Consider the following 20,643-nt stretch of genomic DNA (forward strand, 5'->3'; position numbering starts at 1 on the left):
GGGAGCAAAGGCGGGCACGTGGGGACGCGGGCGGGCCGGGGATAAAAGCCCCGGGGAGCCGCCGGGCGTCTGTGCTGAGCCGCAGCTGCGGGGCGGGACCCTGGGCGCAGGGGCCCCGGCAGGAGAATGAGCGGGGCCGGCCCCTGCTTCCCCGACAGAGAGCCCGGCCGGGGCCCCCGCGCAGGTCGGTGCCGGGGGCAGAGCGCGCGAAGCGGGGAGGTGGCGGGAGCTGGGGCGGGCGCCGGGAGCAGCGCTGGGGCTGAGCTCGCCCCGTCCCTCCTGCCAGCAGGGAGCCGCCCGGAGCGGGGCGCTGGGGGCAGCCCGGCGGGGCCGAGGAGGAGGCGGCGAACCACGTTCAGCCGGGGGCAGCTGAGCGAGCTGGAGCGGGTGTTCGCCGCGCTGCCCTACCCGGACATCGGCACCCGTGAGCGCCTGGCCGAGCTCACGCAGCTGCCCGAGGCCAAGATCCAGGTGAGGCGGGCGGGGAGCCCGCGGGGGGCAGCCGGGCGCAGCGGGGCTCTGCGGGACCCTCACGGCCCATCTCTCCCCAGGTCTGGTTCCAGAACCGCCGCGCTCGGAGGATGAAGAGCGGGAAGCTGGAGCGGCCAAGCTGCCGGAGGGTTCTGGCCAGCAAACCGCCTCCCTCCTGCCCCCCGTCGCCCCGGGGCAGCGCCCTCCTGCCCCCGTGCCCAGGCGCCAGAAGACAGCAGGGGCCTGAGCTCCACCTGCTAGGCGGCTCCCCGCAGCAGTGCCCAGGCCCAGCGCTCCCCTGCCTGGTCTCTGCCTTCCCGGGGCAGGCCCGAGGGGAGGGCAGCTGCCAGCCCCCCTGCAGTCAGGGGGGAGCCCATTGGCCTCTGGCCAGCCCCAACCAGGCAGGGGTACCAGGAGTGGAGCCTGCGACCGGTGAGGGGCTCTCCTACTGGGACGTGTTCCCTGTGCAGACCTCCTTGGGGTGCATCTCTGACCTCATCTACAACGCAGCCATCGTCACCGACCTGGGCGAGCCCTAGGCTGGCCCTAGCTGAGGTGGGTGCTGCAGAGGTGCTGGGGGGCATCCCTCCAGCCTGGTGCTTAGCTGCTCAGCACCCAGCACCAGGAGAGTTCTGACACCAGCGCTGCTGGGGCTGTGCCAGGCAAGGGCTTGAGCCCTGGGGTGCCAGCTAGAAACCTGTTGCTCAGGGACATGGGAGCAATGCCAGGCTACCATGGGAGAGCAGCTGCCACACCTGTTAGCGGTGTCGGCTCCCAACCCCCACTCCATCTACGCACTGTGAACTGGCGCAAACACTGGCCTGACTAGCTGCGGGGCCCTGGCCACTCTGGGCTGCCGTGGGACAAGGAGGGTTAAGTGTCTGAATCCCTGGGGTGGGCCCTGGCTAAATTAATCTGAAGGGAGGCTCTGCTCTCAGGGGTTTACAGGATCCTGGCTTTCTTGGGTGGGCATGTGCTTGCAAAGCAATTCTGGGCCAGTAACTGAGGGGCCATGCCCCCTCCCCAGCTTAGCGCTGTAATTTTCATTAGATTGGAAGTATGATTGCACGGATGCCTTAAGATCTTTGTGATACCATCCAATATCCTAACTGCAGGTTGGTGCTGGGGGCAGGGGGCTGCCGCCTGAGCCTGCGTATCCCAATCAGCAGTAATACCAACTAATCTTTCAAAAAATACCTTAATCTCAGGCTGTATTTGCAAATGACTGTGGCCAGGCCCGGCCACAGCCTTTATCTACATTACCTAATCCTAGCTCCATGTAGCATTTCCAGGTTCCAGAATAGATTTGCACATATCAGAAATATTAAAGCACATTTCTAGAAGGGGCTTAGCAGACATCAGAACATTAATCAACATTGTTAGCTCCTGGCACGCTGCCCGCCTGCTAGTCCCTCCCTGGCCAAGCTGGGCATCCGCCAGCTGCAGTGGAGTGGGGAAGCCCACTGCATGGGGAAGACAGAGTCAAGGCTCAGGCCTCACCTAGCAGGACAGGTGCTGATGCCCCATGCTCAGCAGCAAACCCAGCCTGTGGGGCAGGCTTCCCTTCCTGCCCCCCTTGCTGCAGCTCTGGCAGCGGTAGAGCTTCCTTATGTGGGGGCTTGTGCCTGGGAGCCCCCTTATTATTGCCTGCCAGTAACTGCAGAGAGGAGCATGGTGGGAGGGGCCATAGGAATCTCTCTGACACTCGGTTATCTTTGCTGCCAGCAATAGATCACTGCAAGACCTTGCTGTGTCTTATCCCTGGGCACAGGGACAGGTGTTTCTGCCAGCCCTCCCCAAGGCTGTGGGCCTGCTCGCTGGCTCGGATTCTGCCTGGAGGAAGGGGGATTCTGAGACACGTTTTCAGCAGCTGGGTCAATGCCTGAAAATTACATACCCAAACCCATCCCCCAGAGGGGGGCTGCCAGTCCTGTTAGACAGGCAATTCAAACGGCCAGCTTCAGTAGGGCAGTTTAAAAGCCGGAGTGGACGTTTTCCTAAACAGGTTTAACACAAGTGTGATAATATTCATCGAAAAGTCTGATTTCTCATTTGGAAGCGCTCCAGTGAAATGTGGAGGCATGTGCTTAAGACACACTAACATCAGTGGAATTTAAGCACGTGCTTCAGCATTTTGCTGAATCGGGGCCTTGCTTGGCTCAAATGAATTCAGGCCCTCCAACTTAAGTTTACAGGGGTTTCTGTTAATATGTAATAAGAGTGATGCTTAATTGTGTGTCAGATCTGCTCCCTTGTGTGCAGGGGTAGCTTTTGTTAAAATGTCATTCAGAAGTAAGTGTGGGGGGGGGGGGGGGGAGGGGAATCTGAGTTTGCAGTGATGGGGACCAACCCCTTTCCCTAGACACTTATAAGTGATCTGGGAGACAACAATGAAACACCAGTCCAAAAATTATAGAAAAATAAAATTACAAAAATTACTGCTGCCAATGGACTAGTAAGGCTGGGCCTTGTGCTAGGTCAATTGTTCTGCCCCAAAGGCAAGTATTCAAAAGCCAGGAATTAGGGCCCCAAAGTCCCAAGATTGGCTCAAAACATGACAGGGGCAGAGAGGGTGTCTTTGCTGTCTGGTTGAAGTGCTCAGGGAGTTCGTGGATCACATTTTCAAGCTTTGTACCCATGAAAGCTAGATATTCCACTTAGAATCATAGAGCTGGAGGAGACCTCAGGAATCAACAAGTCCAGCCCCTGCCCAAGGCAGGACCAATCCCAACTAAATCAACCCGGCCAGGGCTTTGTCAAGCCAAGACATAAAAATGTCTAAAGATGGAGATTCCACCCCCTCCCTAGGGAACCCATTCCAGTGCTTCACCACCCTCCTAGGGAAATAGCTTTTCCTAATATCCAACCTGGACCTCTCCCACTGTAACTTGAGACCATTGCTCCTTGTTCTGCCATCCGTGACTACTGAGAACAGCCTCTCTCCATCCTCTTTGGAACCTCCCTTCAGAAAGTTGAAGGCTGCTCTCAAATCCCCCCTCACTCTTCTCTTCTGCAGACTAAACAGACCCAACTCCCTCAGTCTCTCCTCATAGGTCATGTGCTACAGCCCCCTTATCATTTTGGTCACCATCCGCTGGACCCTCTCCAATGCGTCCACATCCTTTCTATAGTAGGGGGGCCCAGAACAACACAATACTCCAGATGTGGCCTCACCAGAGCCAAATAAAGGGGAATAATCACTTCTCTGGACCTGCTGGCAATGCTCCTCCTAATATGCCATTAGCCCTCTTGGCTACAAGGACACACTGTTGACTCATATCCAGCTTCTCATCCACTGTAACCCCCAGGTTCCTTTCTGCTGAACTGCTACTTAGCCAGTCGGTCCCCAGCCTGTAACAATGCTTGGGAGTTGGGATTCTTCTGTCCCAAGTGCAGGACTCTACACTTGTCCTTGTTGAACCTCATCAGATTTCTTGTGGCTCAATCCTCTAATCTGTCGAGGTCACTCTGGACCCTGTCCCTGCCTTCCAGCGTATCTACCTCTCCCCCCAGCTTAGTGTCATCTGCAAACTTGCTGAGGGTGCAATCCATCCCCTCATCCAGGTCATTAATAAAGATATTGAACAAAACCAGTCCCAGAAAAGATCCTTGGGGCACTCCGCTAGAAACCGACTGCCATTCTGACATCGAGCCATTAATCACTACCCGTTGGGCCAGACAGTCTAGCCAGCTTTCTGTCCATCTTACAGTCCATTTATCCAGTCCATACTCCCTTAACTTGCTGGCTAGAGTATTGTGGGAGACCATATCAAAAGCTTTGCTAAGGTCACGGTATATCACATCCACTGACGTTCCCATATTCACAGAGCCAGTTACCTCATCATAGAAGCTAATCAGACATGAAAGCTGAGTGCCTCCCTAATCACAGGACTCCAGGAGCTGGGGTAAGACATCCAATGCTGCAAGCTGTCTCTCCTGTTGCAGTGCCTGGCATCACTGATCTCTGGTGCCAAGCAGGGAGCTGTGCTTCTTACTAGGCTCATGGCATTTGTGGTGCTGGGGGACACACAACGCAGGACTCAGTGCAGCAGCAAAGGGCTCTGTTCAGTGGATGGGAATGACTCTCTGCCCTAAGAGGCAGTGATGCCCAGCTATTGTCCACTCTCAGCATCTCTGGCGCCATGTTTGCACAACTGTTCTTGTGCAAAAACTTGCAGAGCATCTACACTGCGTGCCCGTTCTTGTGCAAGTAAATTTACAGTAAAGTGTTGGAACAGAGGGCTTCTTCTGCAAGTTATTCCTCTCTCCACGAAGAATAAGTCCTCTTGCGCAAGAGCTCTTGCAGAAGAAGGCAGTGTGGATGGGCAACAGGGGTTTCTTGTGCAAGAGAGCATCCACACTGCCATGGACACTCTTGCACAAAAGCACATGGCAGTGTGGACACACTCTTGTGCAAGACCTTTTGCACAAGAACTCTTGCGCAAAACAGTTCTTGCACAAGAAGCCTGCAGCGTAGACATAGCCTTAGAGTCTGTCACTCTGGGTACATCTAGATTACATGCCTCTGCTGACAGAGGCATGTAAAATAGGCTACCCAATATAGTCAATGAAGCAGGGATTTAAATATCCCCAGCTTCATTAAAATAAAAATGGCCACCAAAACGAGGTTTACAGGAGCGGTCGACAAAGGTTTCACTTGTCAAATAATCCGCTTCTTGACTTGTGTGCTGTGCCGACGATCAGCTGAGCCAGCACAGCACAGCAGCCATTTTTATTTTAATGAACCCGGGGATATTTAAATCCTCGCTTCATTGACTATGTCGGGTAGCCTATTTTACATGCCTCTGTCGGCAGAGGCATGTAATCTAGACGTACCCTGTATGGCTGGATTTCTAACCCTTTAATCATTCAGGTGGCTTTTCTCTGATTCCTCACCAATCTATCAGCAATCTTGTACCACTGCCACTGGTATAACAAAGTACCCTCTCTGCTTCTATTTGATCTTCCCCTTTCTACACCCCAGGGATGCATTAAGCTCCTTTAGCCACAGCATCACACTGGGAACCCCCCTTCAGCAGAATGTCCGCAACTCCCAGGTCCTTGTCAGTCATTGCTTCCAGATGCCTCTCACCTGTAAGCATGGCTCCCAGTCTGTTCCCATGTGTACATTGACATCTAGCCACATTAAAACATTGTTTGCTTGTACCCAGTGTATGATGTGATCTAAACCACTCGGAATCAGTGATTTGTCTTCATTACTTACCACTCCATGTGACTCGGGGATTTCACCCACACCAAGAAGGGGTTCTGTCTTTGCCTGCCCTGTGACACCAGGTGTATCTGTGCTTTGCAGCTGTGGATCAGAGCCCTGACACCAGCAGCATGTTCACCACACATTGGCCTCCTCTTGGCTTCCACCAGCCTGGTCATTCCTTGCAGGTTAACAACAACAGCCCTTCCTGTTTTGAATTGCCCCAAATTAGTCTCCCTTATAGTTTCAGATCCTTCTCGGTGGACTCCCCAAAGAAGTTAGCTGCCTCCAAAGAGACCAACAGTGCTCCAGTCAGGTGGTTTAGCTGAAGATCCAGATCTGGGGGTTTTAGCTGAAGACTTCAATGGCTGGCACAGGGATGGTTTTGTAATAACACGAGGACAAAGTTCCTAACAAAGAAGGTAGAGAACTTCCTATTGAAGGAGAATAGAAGACAAGAAAAACTTGCTTCCTAGTGACTGAAATTTAACTTTAGTAATTTACAGTCTTCATCTAAGCAGGTGGCTCACCATAGCCAGTTCCCAGACACATCAACCCACTTGACTGTGAAGGATCCACCTTTTTCACATTGAGAGCTCTGGCCCCTTTTGTTCCTGCCATAATAGTTGCCAAAATGGCTTTGTTTCTGCTTCTATTTTTCAAACTATCATCTCTGTTGCAAGAGCCAGGAAGGCTTCCTGGAAGGGCAGGTGACACCTCAGTTGTGATTATTAATCAGACTCTTTCTCTGCCCCCTCATTTATCTCTGTGGCTTTGTTTACCTTTTTTGTAGATATACTTTTTGTTGTTCTCTGAACTTTCACCTGGCTCTAATCACATTGGAGATGCAAGAAAACAGGTGAAACAACATTCCTTCATTTAGGACAGGACAGTGGTCCATCTAGCCTAGCAGCCTGTGTTTGAAAGTAGCCAATGCCAGATGCTTCAGATGGAAAGAACAGAACAAGGCAATTTTCAGTGATCCATCCCCTGCTGCGCAGTTACAAAGATCCGTTTGTAACTCTTCACTTGAGTAATTCAGTATCATCTGCAAATGTTTCCACCTCACTATTCACCCAGTATTCCTGATCACTTATAACTATGCTGGCAAGCACTAGTTCTAGTACAGATTTTTGGGGGACCCCATGATTTACCTCTCCACTGTGTAAACTGACCATTTATTCCTGCCCTTTTTCCTAGTTGTGAACCCCCAGTTACTGATCCATGAGAAGACCTTCCCTCTTATCCCATGACTGGTTAGTTTGCTTGAGCCTTTGGTGAAGGACTTTGTCAAAGGTTTTCTGAATGTTCAATAGTATTACCATTATCAGTCAGATTTTTTGATGAGATTAGCTAGATTGACAGCATCTGTTCCCACAAACTCTTGATTTGCATTAATAACATTAACTTTCCTTTAATTCTTGGGTAATCAAGTCCTGTACCACCAACTCCATTACCTTCTCTGGGCTTAGTGTCAGGCTGGCAGGCCTAAGACCATGGTCATTCCTTTCCCCTTTTTAAAACATGGACACAACGGTAGCTTGCTTCCAGGCTCCTGGAACTTCCCCAGTACTCCAGAACTCACTGAGAATCAACATTAGTAACGTGGTAAGCTACTTCACATGCAACCAAGATTTTTAGGCAGAGGGAGAAAAATTGTTCTCCTTGGCCACTGATGATAGGACAAGAAGCAATGGGCATAAATTGCACTGAAGGGCATTTAGGTTGAATATTAGGAAAACCTTCCTAACAACATGCTTTTTCCTAACAACCATCCTAACAGCAGCTGCTTTTGCGGAAAAACTTGCCAGCTGTCTACACTGGCCACTTGAATTTCCGCAAGAACACTGACTTCCTACTGTCTGAAATCTGTGCTTCTTGCGGAAATACTATGCTGCTCCCATTTGGGCAAAAGTCCTTTTGCACAAAGATTTTGTGCAAAAGGGCCAGTGTAGACAGCTCAGATTTGTTTTGCGCAAAAAAGCCCTGATTGCGAAAATGGCAATTGGGGCTTTTTTGTGCAAAAGCACGTCTAGATTGGCACGGACGCTTTTCTGCAAAAAGTGCTTTTGCGGAAAAGCGTCCATGCCAATCTAGATGCTCTTTTCCGCAAATGCTTTTAACGAAAAGCATTTGCAGAAAATCATGCCAGTCTAGACGTAGCCATGGGTGGCGAAGCACTGGAATAAATTGCCTATGGGGGTTGTGGAATCTAGACCATGGTTCCCAAACTTTTTGACACTAGGACCAGTAAATCCATTCACAAGCTTTTGGAGTACTGGTAACATTCATTTGCATATTCATTAAGCAAATTATGAATATTCAAATAGATTGTTTCTGGTCCTCCCAAAGTCCCCAGTGCCATTGTTAGCAAAGCTTTAGATAGTCACCCACAATATTCTTGCCAGCAAGTTAAGGGAATATGGAGTGGATAAATGGACTGTAAGATGGATAGGAAGCTGGCTAGATCAGGGTTTCCCAAATGTTTTACTTTAGTTGGAACCCATTTATTTTCAATACTGTTTTCTGCAGCCCAAAAATAAACACACACACACACACACAAATTAAAAGAATACATTTTCAGTGTTTCACCCGGCTGCATCCTCCACCCAGCCTGGGCCAGGGCTTGGGGAACCCAGCGCCACATGGGCACTCCAGGGCTGTGTCTACACTTGCGGCTTCTTGCGCAAGTATGGCCGTTCTTGCACAAGAATCCACAGAACGTCCACACTGCCCGCCCGCTCTTGTGCAAGAAATTTAAGTACGGCATGGTAAGAGAGCTTCTTGTGCAAGAGCTATGCTCTTTTTTAACAGGTGTAAGCCCTCTTGCACAGGAGCTCTTGCACAAGAGCGCAGTGCGGATGCTCGGCAGGGATTTCTTGCACAAGAAAGCCCTATGGATAAAATGGCCATCAGAGCTTTCTTGCGCAAGAGAGCATCCACGCTGCCATGGGCGCTCTTGCACAAAAGCACAGCTCACATATGGCAGTGAATGTTTTCTTGCACAAGATGTTCTCACACAAGAAGCTGCCAGTGTAGGTATAGCCCAAGAGGCAGGAGCAGGAGCAGATTGTGGGTAGGATATCTGGCTAAGAGGGAGGGTGCAAGGAGAGGTAGGGTTGCCAGGTGTCTGGTTTTGTACCGGACAGTCCGTTATTTGAGGGTTCTGTCCGGGAAACAAATTGAGAAATACCAGATATATAAAATGTCCGGTATTTTCTAATTAGGTTAAGTTTTATTATTATTAGGTGAATCAGTCTGTAGCTGTGAACTGCCTGGCTGGTAGATGTGCTCATGCTGCGTGAGTGTGTCTACCAGCCAAGCAGTTTGCAACTACTCGGGGGAGAGTATGGGGCGGAGGGCACAAAATGGAATCCCCAGGGCTGGACTCACTTGTGTGCCCGGGTCTGCGTGTGCCCGGGCCAGGCCTGCTAGCCTCCCCCCCCCCCTTCTCCCCAGTCCAGCACCGCTGCCCCCATCCAGCCCTGCTTCTGGTTCTCCCATGCTCCTCCTCCTGATCGCCCCCATCCAGCCCCATCCCCTGTCCAGCCCTGCTTCCAGAGGGTGGTTCTCCTGTCCTCCCCCTCCCCCCCCAGTCTCCGCTGGCCAGCCCTCCTGCCAGCCCTGGTTCCGCTGCCCGCCCTCCCCAATCTCCGCCAGACAGCCCCACTGCCCTCAACCCTGCTTCTGCCACCCACCCAGATCTCCACGGGACAGTCCTGCTACCCCCAACCCTGCTTCCCGGATGGCCTATTCCCCCCCTCCCCCCCCCCCCCGACACACACACCTCCTCCCAGCCCGCCCCGCTCTGCTCCCCTGCTGGCCCGGTATTTTTTTCCCGTGGCCTGGTACCAGGCCGTGGCCCGGTACCAGGCCATGGCACATAGTTTGGGAAACGCTGATCTAGACAGTGCTTGGTCCTGCTGTGAGGGCAGGGGACTGGACTCGATCTCTTGAGGTCCCTTTCAGTTCTAGTGCTCTATGATTGTTCTGTCATCAGAGGCCAAGAAGAATACTTTAATCATTTGTGTTCCTCTTCTCCAGACCATCTCCAATTTCACCACATCTTTCTTAAAATGTGGTACCCAGAACTGGACACAGTACTCCAATTGAAGCCTAATCAATGCAGAGTACAATGGAACTATTACTTCTCATTTCTTGTTCCTGTGAATGCATCCCAGAATCACGTTTGCTTTTTTCGCAACAGTGTCACACTGTTGCCTCATATTTAGCTTGTGGTCCACTATAACCCCTAGATCCCTTTGTGCAGTCTTTCTTCCTAGACAGTCACTTTCCATTCTGTATGTGTGAAACTGATTGTTCCTTCCTAAATGGAGTACTTTGCATTTATCCTTATTAAACTTCATCAGACCATATCTCCAGTTTGTCCAGATCATTTTGAATTATGACCCTATCCTCCAAAACAGTTGCAACCCCTCCCAGCTTGGTATCATCTGCAAATTTAGTAAGTGTCCTCTCTACACCATTATCTCAATCATTGATGAAGCTATTAAACAGAACCAATCCCAAAACAGACACCTGTGGAACCCCACCTGTTATTTGTCCTTGTGTCCGTTTGCTTCCCTTAATCATTTTCTAGTTTCTAACTTCTGACATCCTTCTCCACTGCATCTTTCTTTCATTCGTATTTTTTAATATCTGCCTTCCTTTCCCCTCCAAACAAAGTCAGTTTTTAACCAGTATCTCCTTCTTCCTTGTTTATATAATTTTGGACATCTAGTAAGGAATTCTTAAATTATTCCAATTATAATTTACATTTTTGTGCTTAAATCTCCCCTCCCAGCTCATTTGGGTCAACTGTTTTGAGCTTTGAAAAATTGGCCTTATTAAAGTAGCACATGTATCTATATTCAGACTGTTTGTAAGATATGATTACCTATACCTAAGCCATCTTTAATATATACTTCTGCGATCAGTTTCTCTAGAAGACCTTTCTTAACAGATAAAGAATTTCCTGTATTGGCAGCAACACCTTTTGAGTTAGGCAATTTTCCATTATGGGAAGACCAGCATGGGAGAAGGAGCCCTCATTCTCCAGGAGAGCAGCTGGCTGCATGGGGGAGAAAATACACTGCCATGAGTGCAGGCCTGGGCCAGGCATCCCTGCTTCAGTCAAGAGCTGGCAGTGCTCATGCTCTGTACAAACTCTGCTCTCCCCTAACACTGTCTACCTAGAGCATCATGCAGGACAGTGAAGAGCATTAAAGAAGTGGCTTTGCTAGAAGTGATAGAGCAGAAGCTAAAGAGGACAGAGAGAAGCCCAGATACTCAGTGCAGGCATTTCATGTGCAGCATCTCCACCCTAGGAATCTGCCTTGGGGCAGGAGAAAGTCATTCTTGTGCACACGGAATTCATTTGTTTCTAACAAGGGACAGAGCTAGAAGATGAGAGGCAGCAACAAACCCCCCACCTCTCCCTGTCCCATTCATGGACTGGAATCCTCCCACTGCTGCTGACTCTTCTGTTCCATGCCAGAATCCCCAGCCAGTGCATCTGGGAATCCATTTCAACTGCGGCAGACAGGCAAGGGACATGGTGCGAGGAAACTGTAGGAAGCACCGGGATCCACTAGACCAGAACCAAACATACCTGTGGACAAATAATTAACCCACAGAGGTGTAAAAGACCTCCTAGTGTAAGGATCACAGTCTAAATGATAGTCTCCTGACTACAGTCCTCCAAGCTCCCCTTCCACGGTCCGCACCATGACGTACAGTTCAGCCAAACCCACCACTGAAGCCACGATCACAGCTGACAGCACACGCTGGGGGGAAAAGAAGAAAAGGAAAGTTTAATTGATGCTGCTGGAGCTCTCCATTCAGCCTCCTGTGCTTAGTGGAAATGGAAGGACCCTGGCAGGAACGCCAACGTGCTCTGAACATGCCAAAAGACATTCAGGGTGGGGGGGGGGGAAGGGGGGGGAAGTCCCAGCTGTCACTCACCGCTGCTGTTTCTGTGAAGACGTATTGACTGCCGAGGTATGTGCAGGCAAATGCAGCCACCACCGTGACAATGAAGTTGAATATGGTGATGACCACAGCTTTCATGGACCTAACTGGAGTGGAGGGGAGAAACGTCAGCAGAAGCATTTGCAGATAAAAGCTGTTTGTTATTAGTATGCAACATAAAGGGGGTTGGGTAAGCTACAGTATCACTAGCTGGATCTGCCACTACCTTCCCTATTGTTCAGGCAGAAAAATACTCGAGTAAACTTGCCTTTACCTTTAGAAAATAAACTCCCTTCTTTTGAAGAAGCAATTTTGATTTAAAACACTTAAATTCACCCTCTGCCTGCAAACTGCAGCAGAGGCATACCATTAGTCAGAGAGAAGTAAGCTGGAAACAAAGTGTCACGGGGGAGGTTCTCTCTTCTTTGGGCACCATGCTCTCTCCTTTTGATCCAAACTCCCAATCCTTGAGGCTCTTCAAAATCCTTCAAGCTCTGACATGCTGCATAATCATCCCTTGTCAGTATTTATTGTTTAGAATAGCTCCCTTATTTCAAGCCATCTAGTGCTAACATCCTCCAAGAAGGGTGGGGCTGCCCCATCTTTGAGGATGGGTAGAATGATTTACTTCTCAGAGATTGTTTTCTGCCTGCTTGCTGTTTACTGTCTGAACATAAGAACGGCCACACTGGGTCAGAGCAAAGGTCCATCCAGCCCAGTATCCTGTCTGCTGACAGTGGCCAAAATCAGATGCCCCAGAGGGAGGGAACACAACAGGTAATCCTCCCCTGATCCCTCCCATGTCACCCATATCCAGTCTGGTTTCCTCTGGTGTTGATAGCGCTCACCTTGCCTTCCCAAATCAGCTAGAGTCCCATACTGGTTCAATTCCTAAGAGGAGAAGAACAGGGTTAAAAAAACCTATTCCACCCCAAGTGTCAATTGCATAGGGCAGACAATCCCAGTAAAACATCATGCATTTCTGCCCCACTGCGACTAGAACTATATTCAATCAGTAAGTTTGTATGGATACTACCCTGATGCTCAGGTTCTTGTGTTTAAAATACAGATTTGGTCGCCCTGTTTTTAGGAGGGAAAAAAAGACTTCCACCACTTCTCTTTCTCCCTTCAAAGGCCTCGTGCTGCATCAGTCCTCATTCCTTTAGAGGGACTCTGGAGTGGGGATGTAAGCAACTAGCCAACTACCCAATAAGCATATGCTTATCAACTAGTCACTACCCCCACTTGCTGCCTCTTACCAGAGAGAGGCAGCAAGTGGGGGGAGCAGGAGCCAGCGCTGGCTTAAAAGCCAGTTTCCCCCCAGCATCATCTCCCTGGGGAGGGCAATAGCAGGGGACTGGTTGCGAGCTGGGAATCGGCTGATTCCAGGCTCATGACTGGTCCCCAATGCTGTGCCTCTGAATCCATTTAAAAAGTAGAGGTGCAGCTAGGGGACCAGGAGTGAGGGACCTGGACCTGGCAGCACTTAACACATTTGAAAGACAAAGCCACAGCAGGGTTAGCTTCCGGGGCTGGGAGCTAACCTCACTGCGGCTCTACAGTTCCCCCCACCCCCATCAACTAATCCAAAATCCATCGACTACTCAATTAGCTAATTACATGCATTTTAACATCCCTACTCTGGAGCCCAACAATGATACTCTTGGATAAGCCAGTCAGGGCCATGGGAAAGCCTTATATGACATTTTCACAAGAACTGAGTTGCTTTTGCATCTGGAGATACCAGACCAAAGAACCTGGGACCTAAATTCATTACTAAATAGTTGTGCTGAGTCCCTTGTTACTTTAACATTAGAGAACAGACTGATCTTTGATTTGGTATCTTCCATGCCTTTCTTCAGACCTGGCAGTTGATGTTTCTTGTTATCCGCTTGTATTCCTCATTGGCTAGTTTAGCCTTTATCTTCTCCAGACGGGCCACCAACTCTGGATTCTAAAGATAATTAATAAACAAGAGAAACTGCAATGAGAGGTGAGGTGCCATTAGTTAATCTGTACATTTATTGACACATGGAAAACATCTAGCTTTGGCATCCCTAGCTAAGAGATGAAAACAGTGTACCAGCCACAGCTGTAGCCAGCATTTATTCCATGCTTGTTACATACCCTTGGAGGTTTCTCCACTTCAGGGAGATAGATCTCGCTGCCTTCCAGTAGTTCATGAAGATAGACTGGAAAACCTAAAACATAAAGAGTTCCTCTAAATCCTTTTGGTTCAAAAAAGCAGGCAGAGCAGTCAAATGTAACATCCAGGTCGTTCTCTGGATCCCTAAACTAAGTAACATCAAGGATGAAACATAAGAAGTGTCTCCAAGATCATCAAAGTGTGTGTGTTAAACAGAATGGTAAAACAGCAGCAATTTTTTAAAAAACAGCCATTTTAATTCAGTTACATAGTGTCAATAAGAACAATATAAAAATCCTTTCCATTCAGATGAATGAAAGACAAGTAGCATTATAACTACATTTTAAATTTGATTTGAGATCAGTTTGAGCAATGAAGTTGTTAAGTGAGGAAAGAGCCAAATGAGAGGTTTTATTTTGACTGTTTAACTTGCATTTTTACACTTTGCAATAGTTTTCATTTAGCCAATTCAGAGACTTTTTGTGGATAAAACTGTTACTTAAAAGTTTTGTAGAATTTTTTAGTCACAATGGATTCCCAAGCACTTCAGAGGAATTAAATTCTATACACTTGTCTAACAACTACCAGCTGAAGATTTCAATCCATTTTAAAAACCATAACTTAGGCCACCCATACTCTGTGAAGTCACTAAGTATTACTCTCATTTTACAAATGAGGAAACTAAGGGGTAGGTGTTAAGTGATTTGCCCAAAGTGAAAGAGCCATGAAAAAGCCCAATTTATGCCACTAAAGGTGTCAATTATGCAATCATTGTTCCTGCAATAGGAAAAGAAACACATAATAGATATAGGCATGACGAGACAGATACCAAAAGGGGTCTCTGGAAGCAAGAGTTGGAAGAGAAATGTGCTACAGCACAAATACCGGCCATCCTGTCAAAGGATAGAGGTGGATAGTACCAGACAAGAGGGAAATAGAAAGACAAGGTCTATAAATCACATGACTCAATTCCATGAAGGTTTTTATAGACAAAAATGAAGCCTGAAGTAAAACAGTAGCCTGAAGATTGTGCTAAACATGTTTATGCGTCTTTGTACATGTGAGGAAGGGAGCAGCAGTATTGTGTGGGAGAACTGGGGCTTGAAGAGACCATAGAGAAGCAGAGGTAATGGAGGTGAAAGGAACCAAAAGGATTTCAGGGAGGGAAATAAAGGCTCTGGCACTCACAGCAGACAGAAGGTAGGGTCAAGTTTTTGGGTCCCATTACTGGAGGGGAAAATAGGTTATTTTGGGAAGCCTGGAGGTTACTTTAGAAAAACCCACCATCCAGGGACCAGTTAAACCCCTAGAAAACAGAATCATAGAGCTGGAAGAGACCTCAAGAGGCCCACTGCTTAGTGAGGAGGGAGAAGCAGTAACAGGAAACTTGGAAATGGCAGAGATGCTCAATTACTTCTTTATTTCGGTCTTCACCGAGAAGTCTGGAGGTGTGCCTAACGTAGTGAATACAAGCAGAGAGAGGGTAAGTTTTGAAGATAGGCTACACAAAGAACAAGTTAAAAATCACTTAGGAAAGTTAGATGTCAGCAAGTCACCAGGTCCTGATGAAATGCATCCCAGGATACTCAAGGAGCTGATGGAGGAGGTATCTGAGCCTTTAGCTATGATTTTTGAAAAATCATGGCAGACGGGAGATTCCAGAAGACTGGAAAAGGGCAAATATTGTGCCCAGCTATAAAAAGGGGAATAAGAACAACCCAGGAAACTACAGACCGGTCAGTTTAACATCTGTCCCGGGGAAGATAATGGAGCAGGTAATTAAGGAAATCATATGCAAATACTTGGAAGGTAATAAAGTGATAGGGAATAGCCAGCATGGGTTTGTGAAGAACAAGTCATGCCAAACTAATCTGATAGCTTTCTTTGATAGGATAACGAGCCTTGTGGATAAGGGAGAAGCGGTGGATGTCACATACCTAGACTTTAGTAAGGCATTTGATACGGTCTCGCATGATATTCTTATTGATAAACTAGGCAAATATAACTTAGATAGGGCCACGATAAGGTGGGTGCATAATTGGCTGGATAACCGTAGTCAGAGAGTTGTTGTTAACGGTGCTAAATCCTGCTGGAAAGGGATAACAAGTGGAGTTCCTCAAGGGTCTGTTTCGGGACCCGTACTGTTCAATATCTTCATCAATGATGTAGATATTGGGATAGAGAGTACGCTTATTAAGTTTGCAGATTATACCAAACTGGGTGGGGTTGCAACTTCTTTGGAGGATAGGGACATAATTCAAAATGACCTTAGCAAGTTAGAGAAATGGTCAGAGGTAAACAGGATGAGGTTTAATAAAGAGAAATGCAAAGTGCTCCACTTAGGAAGGAACAATCAGTTCCATACATACAAGATGGGAAGCCACTGTCTAGGAAGGAGCATGGCGGAAAGGGATCTAGGGGTCATAGCGGACCACAAGTTGAATATGAGTCAACAGTGTGATGCTGTTGCAAAAAAAGCAAATATGATTCTAGGTTGTATCAACAGGTGTGTTGTAAGCAAAACTCGTGAAGTCATTCTGCCGCTCTACTCTGCACTAGTTAGGCCTCAGCTGGAGTACTGTGTCCAGTTCTGGGCGCCACATTTCAAGAAAGATGTGGAGAAATTGGAAAGGGTGCAGAGAAGAGCGACAAGAATGATGAAAGGTTTAGAGAACATGACCTATGAAGCCAGGCTTCATGAACTGGGCTTGTTTAGTTTGGAAAAAAGAAGATTAAGGGGGGACATGATAGCGGTTTTCAAATATCTAAAAGGGTGTCACAAGGAGGAAGGAGAAAATTTGTTCCTCTTGGTTTCTGAGGACAGGACAAGGAGTAATGGGCTTAAAGTGCAGCAGGGGAGGTTTAGATTGGACATTAGGAAAAAATTCCTAACTGTCAGGGTGGTCAAATATTGGAATAAATTGCCAAGGGAGGTGGTGGAATCTCCCTCTCTGGAGATATTTAAGAACAGGTTAGATAGACATCTGTCAGGGATGGTGTAGACGGAGCTTGGTCCTGCCTTGAGGGCGGGGGGCTGGACTCGATGACCTCTTGAGGTCCCTTCCAATCCTATTATTCTATGATCAAGTCCAGCCCCCGGCCCAAGGCAGGACCAATCCCAACTAAATCAACCCAGCGAGGGCTTTGTCAAGCCAAGACATAAAAACCTCTAGGAATGGGGATTCCAACACCTCCCTAGATAACCCATTCCAGTACTTCACCACCCTCCCAGTGAAATAGCTTTTCCTAATATCCAATTTGGACCTCTCCCACTGTAACTTGAGCCCACTGCTCCTTGTTCTGCCATCTGTCACTACTGAGAACAGCCTCTCTCCATCCTCTTTGGAACCTCCCTTCAGGAAGTTGAAGGCTGCTCTCAAATCCCCCCTCACTCTTCTCTTCTGCAGACTAAACAAATCCAAATCCCTCAGTCTTTCCTCATAGGACATGCGCTCCAGCCCCCTTACCATTCTGTCGAGTATCAGAGGGGTAGCCATGTTAGCATGAATCTGCAAAAGTGGTGAGGAGTCCTGTGGCACCTTATAGACTAACCGAAGTGTTGGAGCATAAAGTTTCGTGGGCAAAGATGAAATGGGCCCCTTATAATTTTGGTCACCCTCCACTGGACCTTCTCCAATGCATCCACATCCTTTCTATAGTGGGGGGCCCAAAACTGGACACACTACTCCAGATGTGGCCTCACCAGAGTGGAATAAAGGGGAATAATCACTTCTCTGGATATGCTGGCAATGTTCCTCCTAATGCATCCTAATATGCCATTGGCCCTCTTGGCTACAAGGGCACACTGTTCACTCATCTCCAGCTTCTCATCCACTGTAATCCCCAGGTCCTTTTCTGCAGAACTACTACTTAGCTGGTTGGTCCCCAGCCTGTAACAATGCCTGGGATTCTTCCGTCCCAAGTGTAGGATTCTACACTTGTCCTTTGTTGAACTTCCATCAGATTTCTTGTGGCCCAATCCTCCAATTTGTCTAAGTCACTCTGGACCTTATCTCTGCCCCCCAGCATATCTACCTCTCCCCCTAGCTTAGTGTCATCTGCAAACTTGCTGAGGGTGCAATCCATCCCCTCATCCAGGTCATTAATACAGATGTTGAACAAAACCAGTCCCAGAACAGATCCTTGGGGCACTCCGCTAGAAACCAACCGCCAAGCAGACATTGAGCCGTTGATCACTACCCATTGGGCCTGACAGTCTAGCCAGCTTTCTATCCATCTTACAGTCCATTTATCCACTCCATATTCCCTTAACTTGCTGCCAAGGATATTGTGGGAGACCGTATCAAAAGCCTTGCTAAAGTCAAGGTATATCACATCCACTGACTTTCCCATATACACAGAGCCAGTTACCTCATCATAGAAGCTAATCAGATTGGTCAGGCATGACTTGCCCTTCGTGAATCCATGTTGACTATTCTTGATCACTTTCCCCTCTTCCAAGTGCTTCACAATGGATTCCTTGAGGAGCCCCTTCATGATTTTTCCGGGGACTGAGGTAAGGCTGACTGGTCTGTAGTTCTCTGGATTGTTCTCCTTCCCTTTTTTAAAGATGGGCACTACATTTGCCTTTTTCCCCAATCATCTGGGATCTCTCCTGATCTCCACAAGTTTTTGAAGATAATGGTCACAGGCTCCACAATGACATTTGCCAATTCCCTCAGTACCCTCGTATGCATTAAATCCTGGCCCACGGATTTGTGTATGTTTAGCTTTTCTAAATAGTTTCTAACTTGTTCTTTCCCCACCAAGGGCTGTCCACTTCCTTCCCATACTGCGCTGCCTATTGCATTTGTCTGGGAGCTGACCTTGTCCGTGAAGACAGAGGCAAGAAAGCATCGAGTACTTCAGCTTTTCCCATATCATCTGTCACTAGGTTACCTCCCTCATCCAGTAAGGGCCCCACACACTCTCTGATCACCTTCTTATTGCTAACATGCCAGTAGAAACCTCTCTTATCCTTCACAACCCTTGCTAGCTGCATTTCCAATTGCGCTTTCGCCTTCTTGATAACTCCACTGCATCCTCAAGCAATATATTTATACTCCTCCCTAGTCATCAGTCCAATTTTCCACTTCTTGTAAGCTTCCTTTTTGTGTTTAAGCTTACCAAGGATGTCCCTGGTAAGCCAATCTGGTCGCCTATCATATTTGCTTTTCTTGCTGCGCATCGGGATGGTTTTTTCCTGTGCCTTGAGTAAGGCTTCTTTAAAATACTGCCAGCTCTCTTGGACTCCTTTCCCCTTCATGTAAGCATCCCAGGGAATCCTGCCCATCAGTTCTCTGAGGGAGTCAAAGTCTGCTCTTCTGAAGTCCAGGGTGTGTATTTTGCTGCTCTCCTTTCTTCCTTTGGTCAGGATCCTGAAATCTATCATCTCATGATCACTGCTTCCCAGGTTGTCACCCACCTCTACTTCCCCTACTAGTTCCTCTCTGTTTGTGAGCAGCAGGTCAAGCTGCGCATGGCCCCTGGTTGGTTCCTTCAGCACTTGTACCAAGAAGCTATTCCTAACATTGTCCAAAAACTTTCTGGATTGTCTGTGTACTGCTGTATTGGTCTCCCAACAGATGTCAGGGTGATTAAAGTCGCCCATGAGAACCAGGGCCTGTGATCTGGAAGCTTCTCTCAGCTGTCCAAAGAAAGCCTCCTCTATCTCATCCACCTGATCTGGCAGTCTATAGCAGACACCAACCATAACCTCACCCCTGTTGCTTCCACCTCTGAACTTAATCCATATACTCTCAATAGTCTTTTCTTCCTCAAAATACTGGAGTGCCAAGCAATCATACTGCTCTCTTACATACAGTGTAACGCCTCCTCACATAACAGTGCTCCAGTCATTCAAGTCATCCCACCAAGTCTCCATTATTCCAATCACATCATAGTTCTTCAACTGGGCCAGGGCTTTTAATTCTTCCTGTTTATTTCCCAGGCTTCTCGCATTTGTGTACAAACACCTTAGATAACCAGCTGATCGCCCTACTTTCTTCATTCAAATCAGGGATCCTCTTTTGTTGCTTGTTCCTCCTTGTGTTTCTTCCCGGTATCTGACTTCCTCACTTACCTCAGGGCTTGGGTCACAGTCCCCCAATGAACCTAGTTTAAAGCCTCCTCGCTAGGTTTGCAAGCCTGCCCTCGAAGATGCTCATTCTTCTCTTGGTTAAGTGGATCCCATCTCTTCCTAACAATCCTTGTGCCTGGAACAGAGTCCCATGGTCGAAGAAACCAAAGCCCTTAGGTTGTAAGAGTTTACAAAAGCATAATTTGGTTGCAGGCTCTGTTGCATAGATTTATCATTCATACAAAGGTCCCCACTTTGCAGCAGGTAACACTGTCCACGCCTTGCCAACAATGCTTTGGGGACCTTTCAAGATCTTTGGATGGAAGCAAATGTCCTCGTCGTGATCGTCCAGGGGCTGCGCTGGCTGGAGGCTCCGCCAGGAAGGGTCGCGGCCGAGGCTACAGTCAGCGCAGCCGCAGGCCCCGGCCCCGGGGCGTCTCTTACCTGCTTGGCGCAGGGCGCCCTGCAACTTCCGTAGCAGGCTGAAGGGGACGAGGAGGCCGGGGCCACGCCCGTCGGCCTGGGCGGCCAAGGCCGCCTCCAGCTCCGCCCGCAGCTCCAGGGGAAGCCGCTCGAGCTCCCCGCTGGCGGAGGCTGCCGCCCGCGCCAGCCGCTCCCCGACGCGCATGGAGGACGCCATCTTGAACAGGGCGGGCGGTCACATGACCATAGGCCAGGGCATTCCGGATCAATCATGGCGAGCGGGCTTCGGGGGAGGGGAAGGATGCCGGCCGCAAAGGACGCTGGGAAGGCGGCCGTTGCGCA

The 20,643-nt window shown here is 48.6% G+C and overlaps 2 protein-coding genes across 3 annotated transcripts; one reads left to right on the forward strand and one right to left on the reverse strand.

Moving 5' to 3' along the window:
- The first annotated feature begins 35 nt into the window (after positions 1-35).
- SEBOX (SEBOX homeobox) lies at positions 36-1,010 on the forward strand. Of its 2 annotated transcripts, none has more exons than XM_075904463.1 (3): positions 36-184; positions 287-471; positions 552-1,010. In XM_075904463.1, the coding sequence occupies exons 1-3, from the start codon at positions 127-129 to the stop codon at positions 1,008-1,010; spliced, it is 702 nt and encodes a 233-aa protein (XP_075760578.1). In that variant the 5' UTR covers positions 36-126. The 2 variants fall into 2 exon arrangements, with proteins under 2 accessions (XP_075760578.1, XP_006118083.2); XM_006118021.4 differs by having other exon boundaries at positions 40-184; positions 290-471.
- Positions 1,011-10,388: 9,378 nt separating this feature from the next.
- VMA12 (vacuolar ATPase assembly factor VMA12) lies at positions 10,389-20,643 on the reverse strand. The gene is made up of 6 exons (XM_075904464.1): positions 20,323-20,643; positions 13,781-13,854; positions 13,518-13,607; positions 12,502-12,544; positions 11,648-11,760; positions 10,389-11,469 (listed from the first exon to the last, which is right to left on the reverse strand). The coding sequence occupies exons 1-6, from the start codon at positions 20,516-20,518 to the stop codon at positions 11,374-11,376; spliced, it is 612 nt and encodes a 203-aa protein (XP_075760579.1). The 5' UTR covers positions 20,519-20,643; the 3' UTR covers positions 10,389-11,373.

Source organism: Pelodiscus sinensis, chromosome 21 (assembly GCF_049634645.1).
Source record: "Pelodiscus sinensis isolate JC-2024 chromosome 21, ASM4963464v1, whole genome shotgun sequence".
NCBI classification, from domain to species: Eukaryota; Metazoa; Chordata; order Testudines; family Trionychidae; genus Pelodiscus; species Pelodiscus sinensis.